Here is a 14,620-nt window from a genome sequence, read left to right as displayed (position 1 = left end):
GACTATTTTACAGGATCTTAAACAGGGGTTTTATGATCATTTCGCATGAATGATAATCAGTGAAACCACTTCGGAAATGCAGTTATTTTGGTAATTTCCACAGAACAAAACAACCTCGGAGATTATTATCAACAACAACTCCAACCTCTAACTGCTCCAATCAACGGCCGAGAAACGTCTCCCTCCTGTGCAACAGACGACGAAAAGACTATTTCTGTTGTTGCGTCACTTGTTTCAGTATACCTCTAATTTAAAAGGGTCCTTTTGGATAAAATAAAAATAGAGTACATCATTTTACAATGAATTAAACGATCAATAGACCAAATTTAGAAACGTTTTTTTTTTCCATTGCCACTAGTGATTTTGCACTGCACACAGTTTTTGTTCTTGTGTTCTTGGAACAACATTATCTCAGAAAGTTTCATTTGAAAACAAAGTTTTTTTGAGCACGAAGAGCAGAAAATGAAAATAAATAAATAAATAAAATCACAGACCTTCCTGCAGACAATTTTACTCTTTCTTTACAGAGTTGCCAATGAAACATGTTGTTGACGAGGAACATGAAGGTCTTTTTAAATTTGGGAGACACGTAAGAACGTTTATCAGGTCTGCTGAATCACTTGGAACTTTGCTCCATGATGCAAGGTCTCACCATGCATCTTTTGTGGTTTTGTGGAACTGCAAATCAAAAAAAATGTAGCCTCTAACTATCACATAATGGAACTGCCACTGATTTGATTCAGATTATTACTATCATTATTATTATTACTATTTTCATGCGACCAAGTTTAATTTTGTGTAATGATGGGTTGAAGTGGATAAAGGTTTGATGCCAGGTTTGATGCCAGGAGGAACGGACACAAACAGGTGGTATATTTACAATAAAAATAAGAGACTGTAGAAAGAGAACTGTCCAGTATACACTGCAGAACCCTCACATCCATCAATCTGTTTCTCTTTTTGTGAAGAAAACTGATTTAACATAAGCATGAACAGATTTAAGTATAAAGAGCCATTACTACAGTCCAATGAATAATAACAAAGACTACATTTTATCATCATAAAAAAGAATATATCTGTTCATCATAAGAACATTTGACTCACCAATGACTAAATGCCCGAGGTATGAGAGCGAGAGAAAGCACAAAAGAGGGAGACTGAGGAAAACAAGGTGGACGGGAGGTGAAGAAAAAGGTGGTGGCTTTAAAAAGAGGGCATTAAACCTATTAAATTAAGTAAATGAGTGCATATTAGTCTAACTGCCTAATATTTCTCTTTAAATAACATGCAATTTGGTGATATAATCACCGTGATAAAAGGGGACTTTGAAATCTGGAAGTGTTTTTCTGTGTTCTGGTGACGGAATTGACGGAACAGACGGCTTTAGTAAGTGTACTATGAAAGGCTGTGGTTGCATTATGGAGATCAAATTGCACACAAGTGTTTCACTTTAGATTCCTTATCTATGTAATGGTCATGTGAAATCCCACTTCACATACATCCATGGCAAAAGAAAATTATATTGGGCAGTAATTAAGGTAGAAAGTACAAATAGTTCATTGAAACACTTTGCTCCATTCACCCTGTATTTAACATTCACACTGGCATATAGAGGGTTAAAGTTAATCACACAAAATTGTTCTGACAGATAATTTTCAGCACCTCTTAAAGAAATTGGGGCACCACTCTTAGAGTGATCTTTGTGCAACTGGGAACATGTGACAGTGTTCATGAGGAAAAATAAAGACCTGAGTGTTCATGTTTCATCTGATTTCGTATGAATGCATGAGGTGTGTGAGACTCTATTTTGGACCTTTAAAAGTTTAAAAGTCTAAAATCTGTTGCTGGTGGTTGAAGAAATGGAAAGAGGGGAGTTTCTTTTCATGCTGTGGCAGGGTTCCTCCTCGGCTGGGACGTGTCACTCTACACTAGAACCAGAAAATATTTGGTCTGCCTATCTGTGATTTCACACAGTTTCATTACGGCCGTAAAAAGGGCTTTAATTCCGAAAATACAAACAGGAAAACATCTGCCTGAAGCTCTGAGAGCTGAACACAGCAATCTTTCTTTCTGCTTTAGTGAAGACACAAGAGGACCCAAGCAACAACTCATTCAGCAGAAGTACCATAAACTGCTACTAGACGCTAGTTGAAAAAGATTTCTGGCTCTATCTGACTCTCATTCAATGTCAACTCCTCTCTAGAAAGACTACTCAGTCATTTTTATTAGAGTTATTATCCTCTCAACATCTAAATCTATGCCCTGATAAGTACGTTGGTCGTCATTTTGAAAATTAGGGCTGTCATTAAGATATGAAGGCTGACAGAAAACTTTGATATCTTCAGTGTGGAGCTAACTTGCATCATGCTTGACTCATGATAAGACCTTTTCTCCACACATTGTTGTCATGTGTTTATGGTTAAAGGGTGAACCTAATTACAATACCTGCTCTGTTAGGACAATGTAGTTAAAAGTAGACAATGCTAGTCCTTGGAGGTGTGGACCAGTCAGTGCTAAATTAAGCTAGTGTTTGCTTTGGTCTGATGAAAGGGGGCAAGAGTGAAGGGCATCCTCCCGCATTATTACTTCTGAAGGATGCAAGTAAGAAGTATAGGAGGTCTGAGGCTGTACTGGACATACGTGTCACCACAGTCTGGCTCGGCAATATGGCTAAAGCGTTGGGCCGATTTATTGTACGAGAGGCAAAGACCATGGCAACATATTAAAACACGGTTCCACCACAAAGATGTTCGTTGTCCGTCGGCTTTAGCAACAGGAGCAAAGCTCAATGACCAACAACTACTCAAACATGGACAAGAGTGGCCTGCTATCCCAGTGTCAGCAGACAGCTATGACAGGTAGACATTCATCTGCAAAGCTCTGGAGCCTTAAAGCGGACCAAGGCTCACAAATGGAAAACCTCCTTTACTCACCTCAGTAGCCCGAAGCCTATTTTTTTGCTCTTCTTTTCTGTCTCCTCTGGCTCCTCTGCTTTCTTTTTCTCTTTTTCTTTTGCTTTTCCCTTGTTCTTTTCTTTCTTCTTTGTTTTTCCTTTCTTCTTCTTGTCTTTTTTGCCTTTCTCCTCCAGCTGATCACCAACACCCTGCCGAGATGAACTACTTGCGGGGGTGTCCCGGCCCGAACTTGCCTCTGAATCATCTAGAGGGAATGAAAGACGTATAAGAGAAAGATTAGGGATTAGGGTGACTGGGAGAGAAGGATGTTTGAAAGAGCAGTAAAAGTAGTAATAAAAGTAAGGAACTACGTGGGGTATTTTTCCATATTGCTAATTTTGTTTAAATCAATGAAACCAGAGAATCCAAAGCTTTAACATAAAGCTGATGGAGGACCTGGCATTAAGTCAAAGGAATAAACTCTTTGTAAAATGGATTACCAGTGTGTTGCTTCAAAGGAGTGCTAAGTATGTCACAGCTGTAATATCATGTAAGATTTGCAGAACCAAACAGCATAACAGACCACATATCAGGTACCCCATGAATGCAAACACAAAGTATTACACACCAATGTACATGAAAACAGCCAAGGAACAATCTGGCACATACTGTTCAAAGAGGTTTACTCTACCTCTCAATGGCATATTTACTTAACTTTACAGTGAATTGATTAACTTGAAGAAATAACAAAGTAGAAACGTTCAAAAGTTCAAACTCTAATGCCTCATTACTTCTTCGACAGACTGAAGGTCTGGACTCGAATAACAATGATGTGACACACAGACATAGAGACTTCTTGTCAGATTGTATAAGATAACCAGATAACCAGCCTTAATTACAAAGACTATCTAACAGCAGGATGGAATTGTGTGTGTGTGTGTGTGTGATAGAGAGAGAGAGAGAGCAAGAGAGACAGAGTGTGTATTTGTCCCGCTGCAGATCTACAGTCTCGTGTTTGTCCTTGTCCCATTAGTAGTTAGTTAAAATCTCCAAAAGAGCTCAATGGCCACAGCTGTGTCTACAACGTTTTAAACACTTCTTAAAACAGCAAGCCTCTATCACATTTTTCAGTTTGCTGGTAAAATTGAGACAAATGCCACACATTGTAAAACAGTAAAAACTGATGTTTGAAGAAAATGTGCTTAACAACAGTTTTTGCGAAATTAGGACTGAATGGGCAGAGGCTAAAACTGCTACTTTAGGAAACTAGTATTCCACTAATAATTCTCTTAATTAAATAATAAAATGTAACCACCTGAAACTGAACATGCTGGCCTGATCAGATTGAGAAGGTTGGTTTAAACCTCTGATAATCTATTCTTTAGGAAAATATTAGTTCCAGTTTAAATGAATTAATTCTCTCTGGTTAAAATGAGAACATGTTTGCCCTGCATGATTTCAATTGCCTTGAACAAATACTGTCCACCTAAAATAATATTTATGTGCCAATACTTGAGACACATCGATGGCTGGCTGTGGCTCATTAGGTAGAGCGGGTTGTGCGTTCTTCCTGCTTCAGCAACTTGGGGTTTAATGTCGTTGAGCAAAGCACTAAACCCCAATGTGCTCCCACATTCACACACCAGTGCTTTTGTGAACGAATGGGCAGCTGTGTCACTGTGACTATAAAGTGCTTTGGGTACCATTAGGTAGACCATACAGTATATCACAGAGCACACTTTCATGTCACATGATATAAAGCCAATCACGCTTTACCTACCAAAACAAACAATCACACAATACAAACAATACAAATCAAGCACAAATAAGGTAACTGACAAGAGAATAGACAGCTATTCAATGTAATCTATCCCTACTGACATATAATAAAACTTTAATCCCAGTGAAACGAAGCTTCTGTTGAAAAGTCATATTGACAACTGAATTTGTTGGACTCTGTAGCACTGAGGCATGAGCAGGACCCAGCTCTGGATCCCACACATACACTATACTGCCAAAAGTATTCACTCACCCATCCAAATAATTGAATTCAGTGTGTTCCAATTCCTTCCATGGCCACAGGTGTATAAAATCAAGCACCTAGGCATACAGACTGCTTCTACAAACATTTGGGAAAGAATGGGTCGCTCTCAAGAGCCCCGTTTAAATCCAGCGTGGTAATGTGACAGGATGCCACCTGTGCAACAAGTCCAGTTGTGAAATTTCCTCGCTACTAAATATTTCACAATTACTGTCAGTGTGGTATTATAACAAAGTGGAAGTGATTGGAAACGACAGAAACTCAGACACGAAGTGGCATGCCACATAAAATGACAGAGCAGCGTCAGCGGATGCTGAGGTGCAAAGTATGCAGAGGTCGTCAACTCAAACTTCGTGTGGCCTTCAGATTAGCTCAAGAACAGTGCGTAGAGAGCTTCATGGAATGGGTTTCCATGGCTGAGCAGCTGCATCCAAGCCATACATCACCAAATGCAATGCAAAGTGTCGGATGCAGAGGTGTAAAGCACACCGCCACTGGACTCTAGAGCAGTGGAGACGCGTTCTCTGGAGAGACCAATCACGCTTCTCCACCTGGCAATCTGATGGATGAATCTGGGTTTGGCGGTTGCCAGGAGAATGGTACTTGTCTGACTGCATTGTGCCAAGTGTAAAGTTTTGTGGAGGAGGGATTATGGTGTAGGGTTGTTTTTCAGGAGCTGGGCTTGGCCCCTTAGCTCTAGTGAAAGGAACTCTGAATGCTTCAGCATACCAAGAGATTTTGGATAATTCCATGCTCCCAACTTTGTGGGAACATTTTGGGGATGGCTCCTTCCTGTTACAAAATAGGATGTCACTTAAGTTCATGTGCGTGTTAAGGCAGATGAGCGAATACTTTTGGCAATATAGTGTATCATCAGCTACACATCAACACCACAAATGTGCATTTAATCAAAATACTGACAAAGTGCAAGTGTTTCCCTTCCTAACAACCAGTGGGCTGTAGGTAAAACTTGATAACCACATACATTTGACACCGAAATGATTTCACCTCAAGCAAAAGTGCGTAAAACTTAAGAGGAGAGAGACACATGAGAAGAATGATGGATAGATACTGCACTTGTGCACTTGATAGAACTGTTCTCTGTCAATTAACAGCAGCACTGAATGTGTTGGACATTTAGAAGGACGGTGACAGATGTGGCCACCGCGTGTATGTGGTGTTGACATGCCCTATTAGTCCTTTCCTGTGTGAGTCTACTGATCTGAAACAGGCCGACTCATTACTCTGGTGGTGACTGATAAGAGTTTGCTGCTAATAACGCAGCTGGGAATTGACTATGTTGATATTTTGAGGAATGAGGTGCGAAGGGTGCAAAGTTCTTGTCTGACTTTGCCGGAGAAAATGTAATTGGAAAAACACCTAGCAGATGGAAGTAAGCTGAGTATGTATCAATCACTGTGTTAGAAAAATCCATCTAAAGGTACGGAAGATGTATGTCAGTGATTACACTTGAGATTTCAAGATGAAAGTCTCTGTCATTATAGAAATGGTAACATATGGATGGTAGATGGAGGAAAACAGTAAGTGAAATACATCAATATCTTCTTAGAGTTGTCCCGTCACAGTAAAGTTTTATGCATTAACACTAAAGTGAAAACGGTAACATCAGTGATTTGTGTGCAACCGCAATTTTAAAATTAGTTTGCATCATACACATAAGGAGAAACTTCACTGATATTCTTCTTTATCAAACTTGCACACACTACATAAATAAATATTATAGCATACTAGAGGATGTTATTTAGCTTAGCGTGCCGCATCAGGGAGAACTGAATGAGCCACCGGACACAATCTCACATTTTCTCATGGGGAAGTCGATGTAAACAAATGAAGACTGCAGCGCAACACACTGCTGAGGAAAAATAAACTAAATCAGAAGGCTATCGAGTGAAGAAGCCAAAACAGCTGGGGATGTTCAGCCAACACTGGAAGTCTATTCTTAAGGAAGGACTGGAGGTGAGATTTGTTACGGTGGTGGCTGAAAAGTTGTGTTTAATCTTTATGTCAAGTTCTGTGTCGGTACCTGTCGCAGTCCCTCGTATGCAACTGGCTTTGGTTGATGACTTGACCTGATGCTGATTCTTCTCACTACTCAGTGCTCTCATCACGCTATTTATGGGTGCTTCTGATGTTGTGTGAGCTGTCCACCTCAAGTTCCGGCGTTTAAGCAGTCGTAGTCTTTTGTGCTTGTGATTGTAACTTGATGGCATTGTATTCTGCTAATTTGACGTCTTGTTGTAAAGCAAAGACTAAACCTTGAGATTGCAGGTTTTCTGTGAAGCAGGTGGGATGCTGGGCCTAGTTAGCTTCACACTAACATTTCCTTATTTCGTTTTAAGAACATTTTTGCCTAGAGACACTAGAAGAAGGGTGTGGCTGGCTCTGTATTTTGGTTCGGTAGGCAGTATAGGTTTTTCTTTGGTGTTTGATGTTGTAGTAATATCCTTGGTTAGCAAACTTTTGCTTTGTTACTTACTTTGATTTAGTAACACCCCTCTGGCCCTATTCCTATAGATCTGGATCTGGACCTAATCCTAACACAGAGAGAATTCCAGACCATACTTTTCTACTGATCGTCGGGAGGGGTGAACTGGCCCAAAACTGAGCCTGTGATCTGGACCCATCTTAACACACTGACGCCTTACTGATGTTGCTTACCATCGTCATCTTCAGCCGGCCCATCATAGGATTTATCAATAGCTGCTCTGAAGCTCTCGTTGCAGCCTCTTCCCCTGACCATATTTGGGCGAGGGCGGTGGAATGGGAGGAGTTCGCTTTTCTTGTTAACCTCTGACATGGCCGTCTGGAGACTCTCCAACGAACTGGACTTCTTCAAGCCAAGGGTAGGGCCGAGTTCCACAGGAGTTGACGGAGCTGTGGGAGCAGAGAGAAACACAGAAAGGCAGAAAAACTTCAATAGTGTGGCTAAAATGCATATGAATGTGTTTAAAAAAGAAATCCTGCTGCAATAAAAAACAGAGGACCTGAATGGCATGTATAAGAAGGAAATGTCAAGTAGGTTTATTCCCGCCATGCCCTTGCTCTGATTGGGTTACAAACCCTCTGGAGACGCTGACTAGGAGCCAGAAAGACTGTTGCATGGCTAAACTCTAGAGAGCAGGGGAAAAAACTGTGATCCAGTTATGTGGGCTGTCGCTGAGTTTGTGATGGATGTGAAGTCCGCTTCATTGTAACCAGTTCTTCATCCATCATCACAAGTACACTGTGAGAGATATTACTGAGGGAGGGAGGGATCTAGCAGAAAGGATGATGAAGAGGAGGGCGATGGAAGAGGAGACAGAGCAACGGTGGAAGTACTCACGGGAGAGTAAGACAGAGATCAGACATGTTGGGAAGCTTCACATTTTCAAGTGTACACAGTTTACAAAAAAAAAAAAGAGCCAGCCTTGGATGCTCTGCATTAAACAGACAACCCGCCGACTGTCGCTACCCTGCTGCACAAACCCAGCCAAAGCTAATGGCATGCTGACTACTGGAGCTGGATCGAGTTTAGCCACAACCCCCTCTGTGATATGGCCACCACTTGTGGGGATTGGTGTTTGTAAAACAAAAGAGGGAGAGGGGGTAATGTGTTTGTCACTGTGCACTACCTTAAACAGGGGAAGACACTGATGGTGGGCAAGATGGGGAGAAAATGGGCAGCAGGAACGACAACAGACACAGAGAGAGAGATAGAGAGAGAGAGAGAGAGAGAGAGAGAAATTAAGTTCCCCCCAGGGAATATCACCAGGGAAAACCCCGGTGGCAGAGAGGAGGACAGAGAAAAATGAGGAAGAAGGGAGGGAGGCTGGGCGTGCTGCCAGCTCAAAATACTGGTAATCCTTGCACACACACTAAGGCACACACATTTTCAATTCCTTGCTGGCTCTGGCTTGTCGATATGATGCCACTGTGATTCATGATAGCTAAACTTGCATCACTTTAGCTAATGATTTCTTATGCACACTGCTGCTCTTTGTGAATGCTCTGGTGTGTGTGCACATGTGTTTTCTCAGAGCAAAGAAGATGAGAGGGCTGATGCCACTTCGACATCTACTGTATTTAAACAACCATTAACCAGACACTGGGCACGCATAATGTAAGCAGGCCGCTAGGAGAAGAGGTGGACAAAGGCTGCAATATGTCTCCCTCTCATCCATAAACACAGCCCACATGACATTCTGGATTATTAAATATCAAAGTGCTTTGTGATTAATCCATAGCTAGACGACTGGAGTGAGACCGTGGCTCTTTATTACAGCTCAACAAATAGAAATCTACAGAAGATAAAAGTTTTCTTTTTAGAAGTTGATACTGTGAGATAGTATACAATACTCCATCCATTCATCTTATTTTCATTTTCTTCTATGGAGTTGCGTCGCGGTGGCTACAGGCTAAGAATGGTATTCCAGATGTCCCTCTCCCAAGAAACACAGTCTACATCATCCAGAGGGATCCCAAGACATTCCCAGACCAGATGAGATATGTAATCCCTCCAGCGATTTCTGGGTCTACCGCGGAGTCTACTCCCAGCTGGCTGTGCTCAGCAAACCTCCAAAGCGATGTGCCCAGGAGGCATCCTCACCAGATGCCCAAACCACCTCAGCTGGAAGCCTTTTGACGTGAAGGAGCAACAGCTCTACTCCGACCCTTCAAATGACTGAGACCTTCACCCTATCCCTAAGGTTGAGCCCAGCAACCCTACAGCTTGTATCCAAAACGCACATCCACAGCTAAAACATAGCTCGACGGTAAATCATAAGCCTTGCCTTATGGCTCAGTGGCCTCACTGCTGCAGCTGCACCACATCGCTTATCAGTCTCTTACTCATTTTACAGTCAGACGTGACCAAAACCTCAAGATGCTTGAACTCCTTCGCTTGGGGAAGCAACCCATCGCCAACTCAGAGAGAGCAACCCACCGCTTTCCACCAGAGCGCCATGGCCTCTAACGTGGAGGTGCTGACCGTTTTGCTCATGCTCATGAAAACTCCAGTGCACAACAGCCTCCCACTGCATTAAAAAAAGACCAGGCGATGCAATCAAATTCAACTTCACTATGTACTAAAGCCTCCGCAGTTCAAACTGACTGGCAGCGCGACAGCTGCGGCACCGTACCACTCACTATGAAATATCACGTTGGAACAAATTAAATTATATTCGTTAGAAATGCCAGGCGTGTGACTAACCATCTTTGTAGGTCAATGATGGAGTTTATGCCCTAATGAACCTCCAAATCTTTGCAATGACTCACTTTTCTTTTCGCTCAGCGTTTTCATACTTGCCTACCAGCCAGAAGCAAACCGCAGGGAGAGATTTTTTATTTATTTTTTCCATCCTCTAAATAAAGTCCAAGAAAAAATAATGAAACAAACTGCATTCAACAAATCTCTAAACCTAGGGCTGAGGACTGGTGTATGATGTTGGTTCTTATACCGCCATTTCAATAGATAATCCACAGTTTAGAAATAGTAAGTAGAACGGATCAGAGCTGCCATTAACATCTGCCTTCATCACTAAATTCGTGAATAAAAGTTTTGATGCATGTATTTGTATTTTGGCATTACACCCTCTAATCGGGGGCCTTACACTCTTCAAGCCAGAATGTTTGCAGCGGCCAACAACAGTCTCAAAAAGTTAAACGGCAGACATTTTTCACTTCAATCACAACAAATTCATAATCCGTCATACTTAAGAAGACGAGATCCGCCTACGCTTGTTATCATCAGAGTTTGGTCCCACACTGCTTGCTGTAGATTAATACATCTGATATGAAATATGCATGAGATGTTGTTGATTTAAACTCACTGCAAGAAGGCAGGACCGAGGTTCAGTCTTCGTTGAGGAGCTACAAAATCTGAGGGGAGCTTCAGTCAGTTTAAGAGGACTACTACAGAAGAGCATCCAGAACGTATGCTGACCCTGACCTTTGAGCAAAACTTGTCTTTCTGCAAAGCGTCAGGGAGCGGGATGAACTAAATAGTTTTATAAATAGCTTTGTGGTGTTTGGCCGGGTAATCAGGCAATGTACACTACACACACAATCACATATCCAGATATATGGATGCACACACACACAGGGTGATGAGCATGCATCCACTTGGTCCCTCACACACATTTTCTTTTTGCTGTGAGTAGCAGGATTTGTGTCATAAATGTAATTACTGCTGTCCAACTGTAAGATGATAGAATTAAGCTGCTTTTAAAGGAGAGAGAGAGAGAGAGAGAGAGAGAGAGAGAGAGAGAGAGAGAGAGAGAGAGAGAGAGAGAGAGAGAGAGAGAGAGAGAGAGAGAGATGACAAGCATATCAAAATGGTTTGAGGGGGAGGATGTGGCAGTTGAGGGGAGGGGGCAGACACAGTTAGAGGACGTCGCGTAAAGAGAAAGATGGCAAGCTTGGGAATGAAAAACAAAGGATGGGAGCGAAAACAGGAGAAAGAGCGGGGAGGAGAGAAGAAATAATAGGGAAAAAAAAACTAAAATTAAAAATTAAAAACAAACACAAAGAGAGAGAATGCCAAGCTATCCCAGGGCTATTTTGTTGGCAGGAAGGCAACGGGCTACTTTCAAAGTCAAAATTACACAGAGGAGCAGCTTAGAAGCAGGCTGCGCCAACAAAGCCAGCAGACTTAACAACACCCCCAACTTCTGGTGGACCAAATCGCGCTTTTGAAGCTCAAATAAGAAGATGCAGCTCCATTTTTGCGTCCTACTTTTGCATTAAAATGCACAGAAAAGATTTCCGTCACCGTCTCAAGTCCCAAAAATCGTTACATCACAGCCCAAATACTAGCCAACCCCGTGGAACGTGTTGAAAAACATACTGCGTACACTAATTCCTTAGATACGAAAGGAATTCATTGAACCCAGCGTGGCTGTGAAGTGTTGACTTGCCAAATGATGTACGTGTAATTGCCTGCTTATGTAAGAGGTAGGTGTGCGTGCTAGTGAGACTATTTGCAAGTGCACATCTGCTGTGGAGGGAAGATCCTTCATGTAAGCCACAGTTCTTTGTATATTCTATGTGTGTGTAATGTGGTTCCCATCTCCTAGCAGACGAAATGAGGTTTTGCTATCCCGCAGGGCTCCGTAATAATTGAACGGGCATCATAAGCCATAAAAACATGTGATATCATTCTCACTCTCACGTCTTAGTATTTATTTACTGGAGCCCACTGAGCTTAATGTAGATGCAACTGAAAAGGAACTGTAGAATAATAAAGTGCTAGTGAAGTAATAATGCAACTATGCAACATGGTGGATTTCCTCAAACAACACCCCGTAAGCAGATGGTCGCAGGTCTGCAAAAGTCAGTGTATTCATTTAAAATTTTAACAGCATTACAGTGAGTCGGTGGAGAATGGCAGTGTTTTGACAAAATGGATATTTGAAATTTGCTTCTAATTTTATGTCACAAAAAGAAAATAGCTTTATAATAAACTATTAGTAATATTTAATATTCTGTTAGTCCTTGTTGCACTCGCCCTGTAAAACGTAAGCAGATTTAGAAGTGTGTGCAGAAACTTTCACACCAGTGCACAAAAACCCTTCATCTGCATAAACTAAAATATCAGTCACTTCTATGTTGTGGGCAGGGACAGAATTTTAGCATTCGTTACGGATTATTTTCTATGACAGTAAAGAGGGGAAACAAATGGCCTGCCTCTCTCTCAAGCACCACGCTATACATACAGTACGGCACATGTCAGTGATCATTGTGTAAAGCCTGATAGAGATGAATGGCTGTACCAGCAAGAAGCGACAGCACTGACCATCTCCTGATTACTGCTCACCTTTATTGGCTTACTGGGGGAGATGGAAGGGGGTCAAAGGCCACTCAATACACAGAGGAGCAGCCAAGAGTACACGCAAAGACAATGAAACGCACAAAACACGGGCGTGTACCTTGTAACCACCACAAGGAAAATGTATCCAGCATCGAGCTCAAGTGAAGTAAAATGATTGAAAAGATGGAGACGCAGGGATTGCTTAGTTCAGCTGCTTTAAGAACATCTGTACAGAGGTGACATGTGGCGGCATCGTGAAGAATCCGCACAGACGCACACAAATTGAGCCGCTCTCCCTGTGACAAAAGAATCCATCAATCCACATCAGCCTAACAAGGTGGCTTTCAGGTTAAATCCAAGGCAAAGTCTGCAAGAGCCGGGGAGACTGGGGAACAATGAGAAACGGAAGATAGAAAGAAATCCCTGGCAGGAAAAAAGAGAGGGATGAAGAGAGAAACGAAGGGAAAAATCACAGAGAGGAGGAGACAGAAGGGGATATAGAGATGTGGCTCTCTAAAGACGTAATTTTGGCAGTCTCCTCAGTGTGTGACTGTTGTCAAAGTCAAAGTTCCACCAGGGAGAGATTCAGACAATGGACTGCACCAGTGTCCCTCAGCATCACGCTGGCCCCCTGACACACACATACACACACACACACATACATACATACAGACAGACATTTTCACAGAGATGTTGTCCGTTCTAAGCTCCTCTGCCCGTTTGCCAGCCTCTCTAAGCCTGAATGACGTTGGCAAGAAGAGATGGAGAGAAACAGAGAGAGCTGGTTGCGGGTGGAAGAAGTAAAACCAGGCAACACAAAGGCAAGAAACTACATCAAAAGTAGACCAGAAGTTTGGTAGTTTAATTCCAGTTCGCTGCAGGAAAAACTCCACTTGGGCGTACTGGAGTGTGTCCTCCGAGTGCGAAGGACAGATCACTCTTGGTTAGGTCTGTTAACACTCTCATGAACATTTAACAGAGGCGCAACTGTACACACAGACTTACACAGATCACATCTTTTTCCCCGACAAGGCTTTTCATCATTGTGGCGGCTATTCATTGCTCACCATTTACTTCTACAGGGAAACGTCTCACACTCTGAAGCATGAGAGAGGCACACACGGAGCTCCAGGCTGTATTCATCGCCCAAGGAAAACAGAGTGAAAGAAACACAGCTGCAGTTCTTTTGTGGCCTGTCAGCAGTTTTCGTATGTGTGTGTGTGACTGTACTGTCCTATTTAAAGTAGTTTAAGGAGAGAATCGTCTACACCGGGGAACGACACCGTCTGATATGTGTTCTTCGGTTCTTCACCAAGACACTGCACGCGGCTATACTGCACTGAATGATCAGCTTAGAATTTATCTTGAAGCATCTTTTTTTCCACTTTAACTGCACGTTTCCTCTTCCACAGCTGATTTGAGTTACTATTGGGATGACAGAGCTCTTGTTTCTCAGAGACACAAATCTAGACACACACAGACACGAGTAGTTTCGATGGAGTTTTCTATGCAGGAGAGTATTTATTTATCAAAAGTACTTTTAAAATTTACTAAACAGAGCTTCATAAAAGAAACTGCTCAGCTGCAGCCTCAACACATGGGGAATGCATTTAGTCACAAACACACTCTCCATCACACAGTTTCTGGGAAGGGTTCTACACATGCACACACACATTTTTTTTAATATGGTCTCCCTATTTCCATCATTTTGCATCTCAGATTCTGCAGAATTATAATATAATATGAAATCCCCCGACGTCAACATTTTCCGCAGGCTGATGGAGACTTTCCATTACCATGACATTACCATAATGGCAAAAGTTTTTTAGTGTGTGCGCACTTGTGGCGCAGTTGCCCAGTGGTTTCTTGCGGAGGGAC

At 42.2% G+C, this 14,620-nt stretch overlaps 1 protein-coding gene across 3 annotated transcripts in view; it reads right to left on the bottom strand.

Annotated features, from left to right (window-relative positions):
- pard3bb (par-3 family cell polarity regulator beta b) overlaps positions 1 to 14,620 on the bottom strand; it is a 250,350-nt gene that overhangs the window by 81,880 nt on the left and 153,850 nt on the right. For all 3 annotated transcript variants that reach the window (XM_084544176.1, XM_084544174.1, XM_084544175.1), the window contains exons 18-19: positions 7,615 to 7,830; positions 2,934 to 3,159 (exon numbers count right to left, since the gene is read on the bottom strand). In XM_084544176.1, the coding sequence (XP_084400302.1) occupies positions 2,934 to 3,159; positions 7,615 to 7,830 (442 nt within the window). The remainder of the gene's footprint in view (positions 1 to 2,933; positions 3,160 to 7,614; positions 7,831 to 14,620) is intronic.

The sequence above is a fragment of the Chelon labrosus genome (genome assembly GCF_963514085.1).
Source record: "Chelon labrosus genome assembly, chromosome: 5".
In the NCBI taxonomy this organism is placed as follows: domain Eukaryota; kingdom Metazoa; phylum Chordata; class Actinopteri; order Mugiliformes; family Mugilidae; genus Chelon; species Chelon labrosus.
This window is presented reverse-complemented; position numbering and strand designations above follow the sequence as displayed.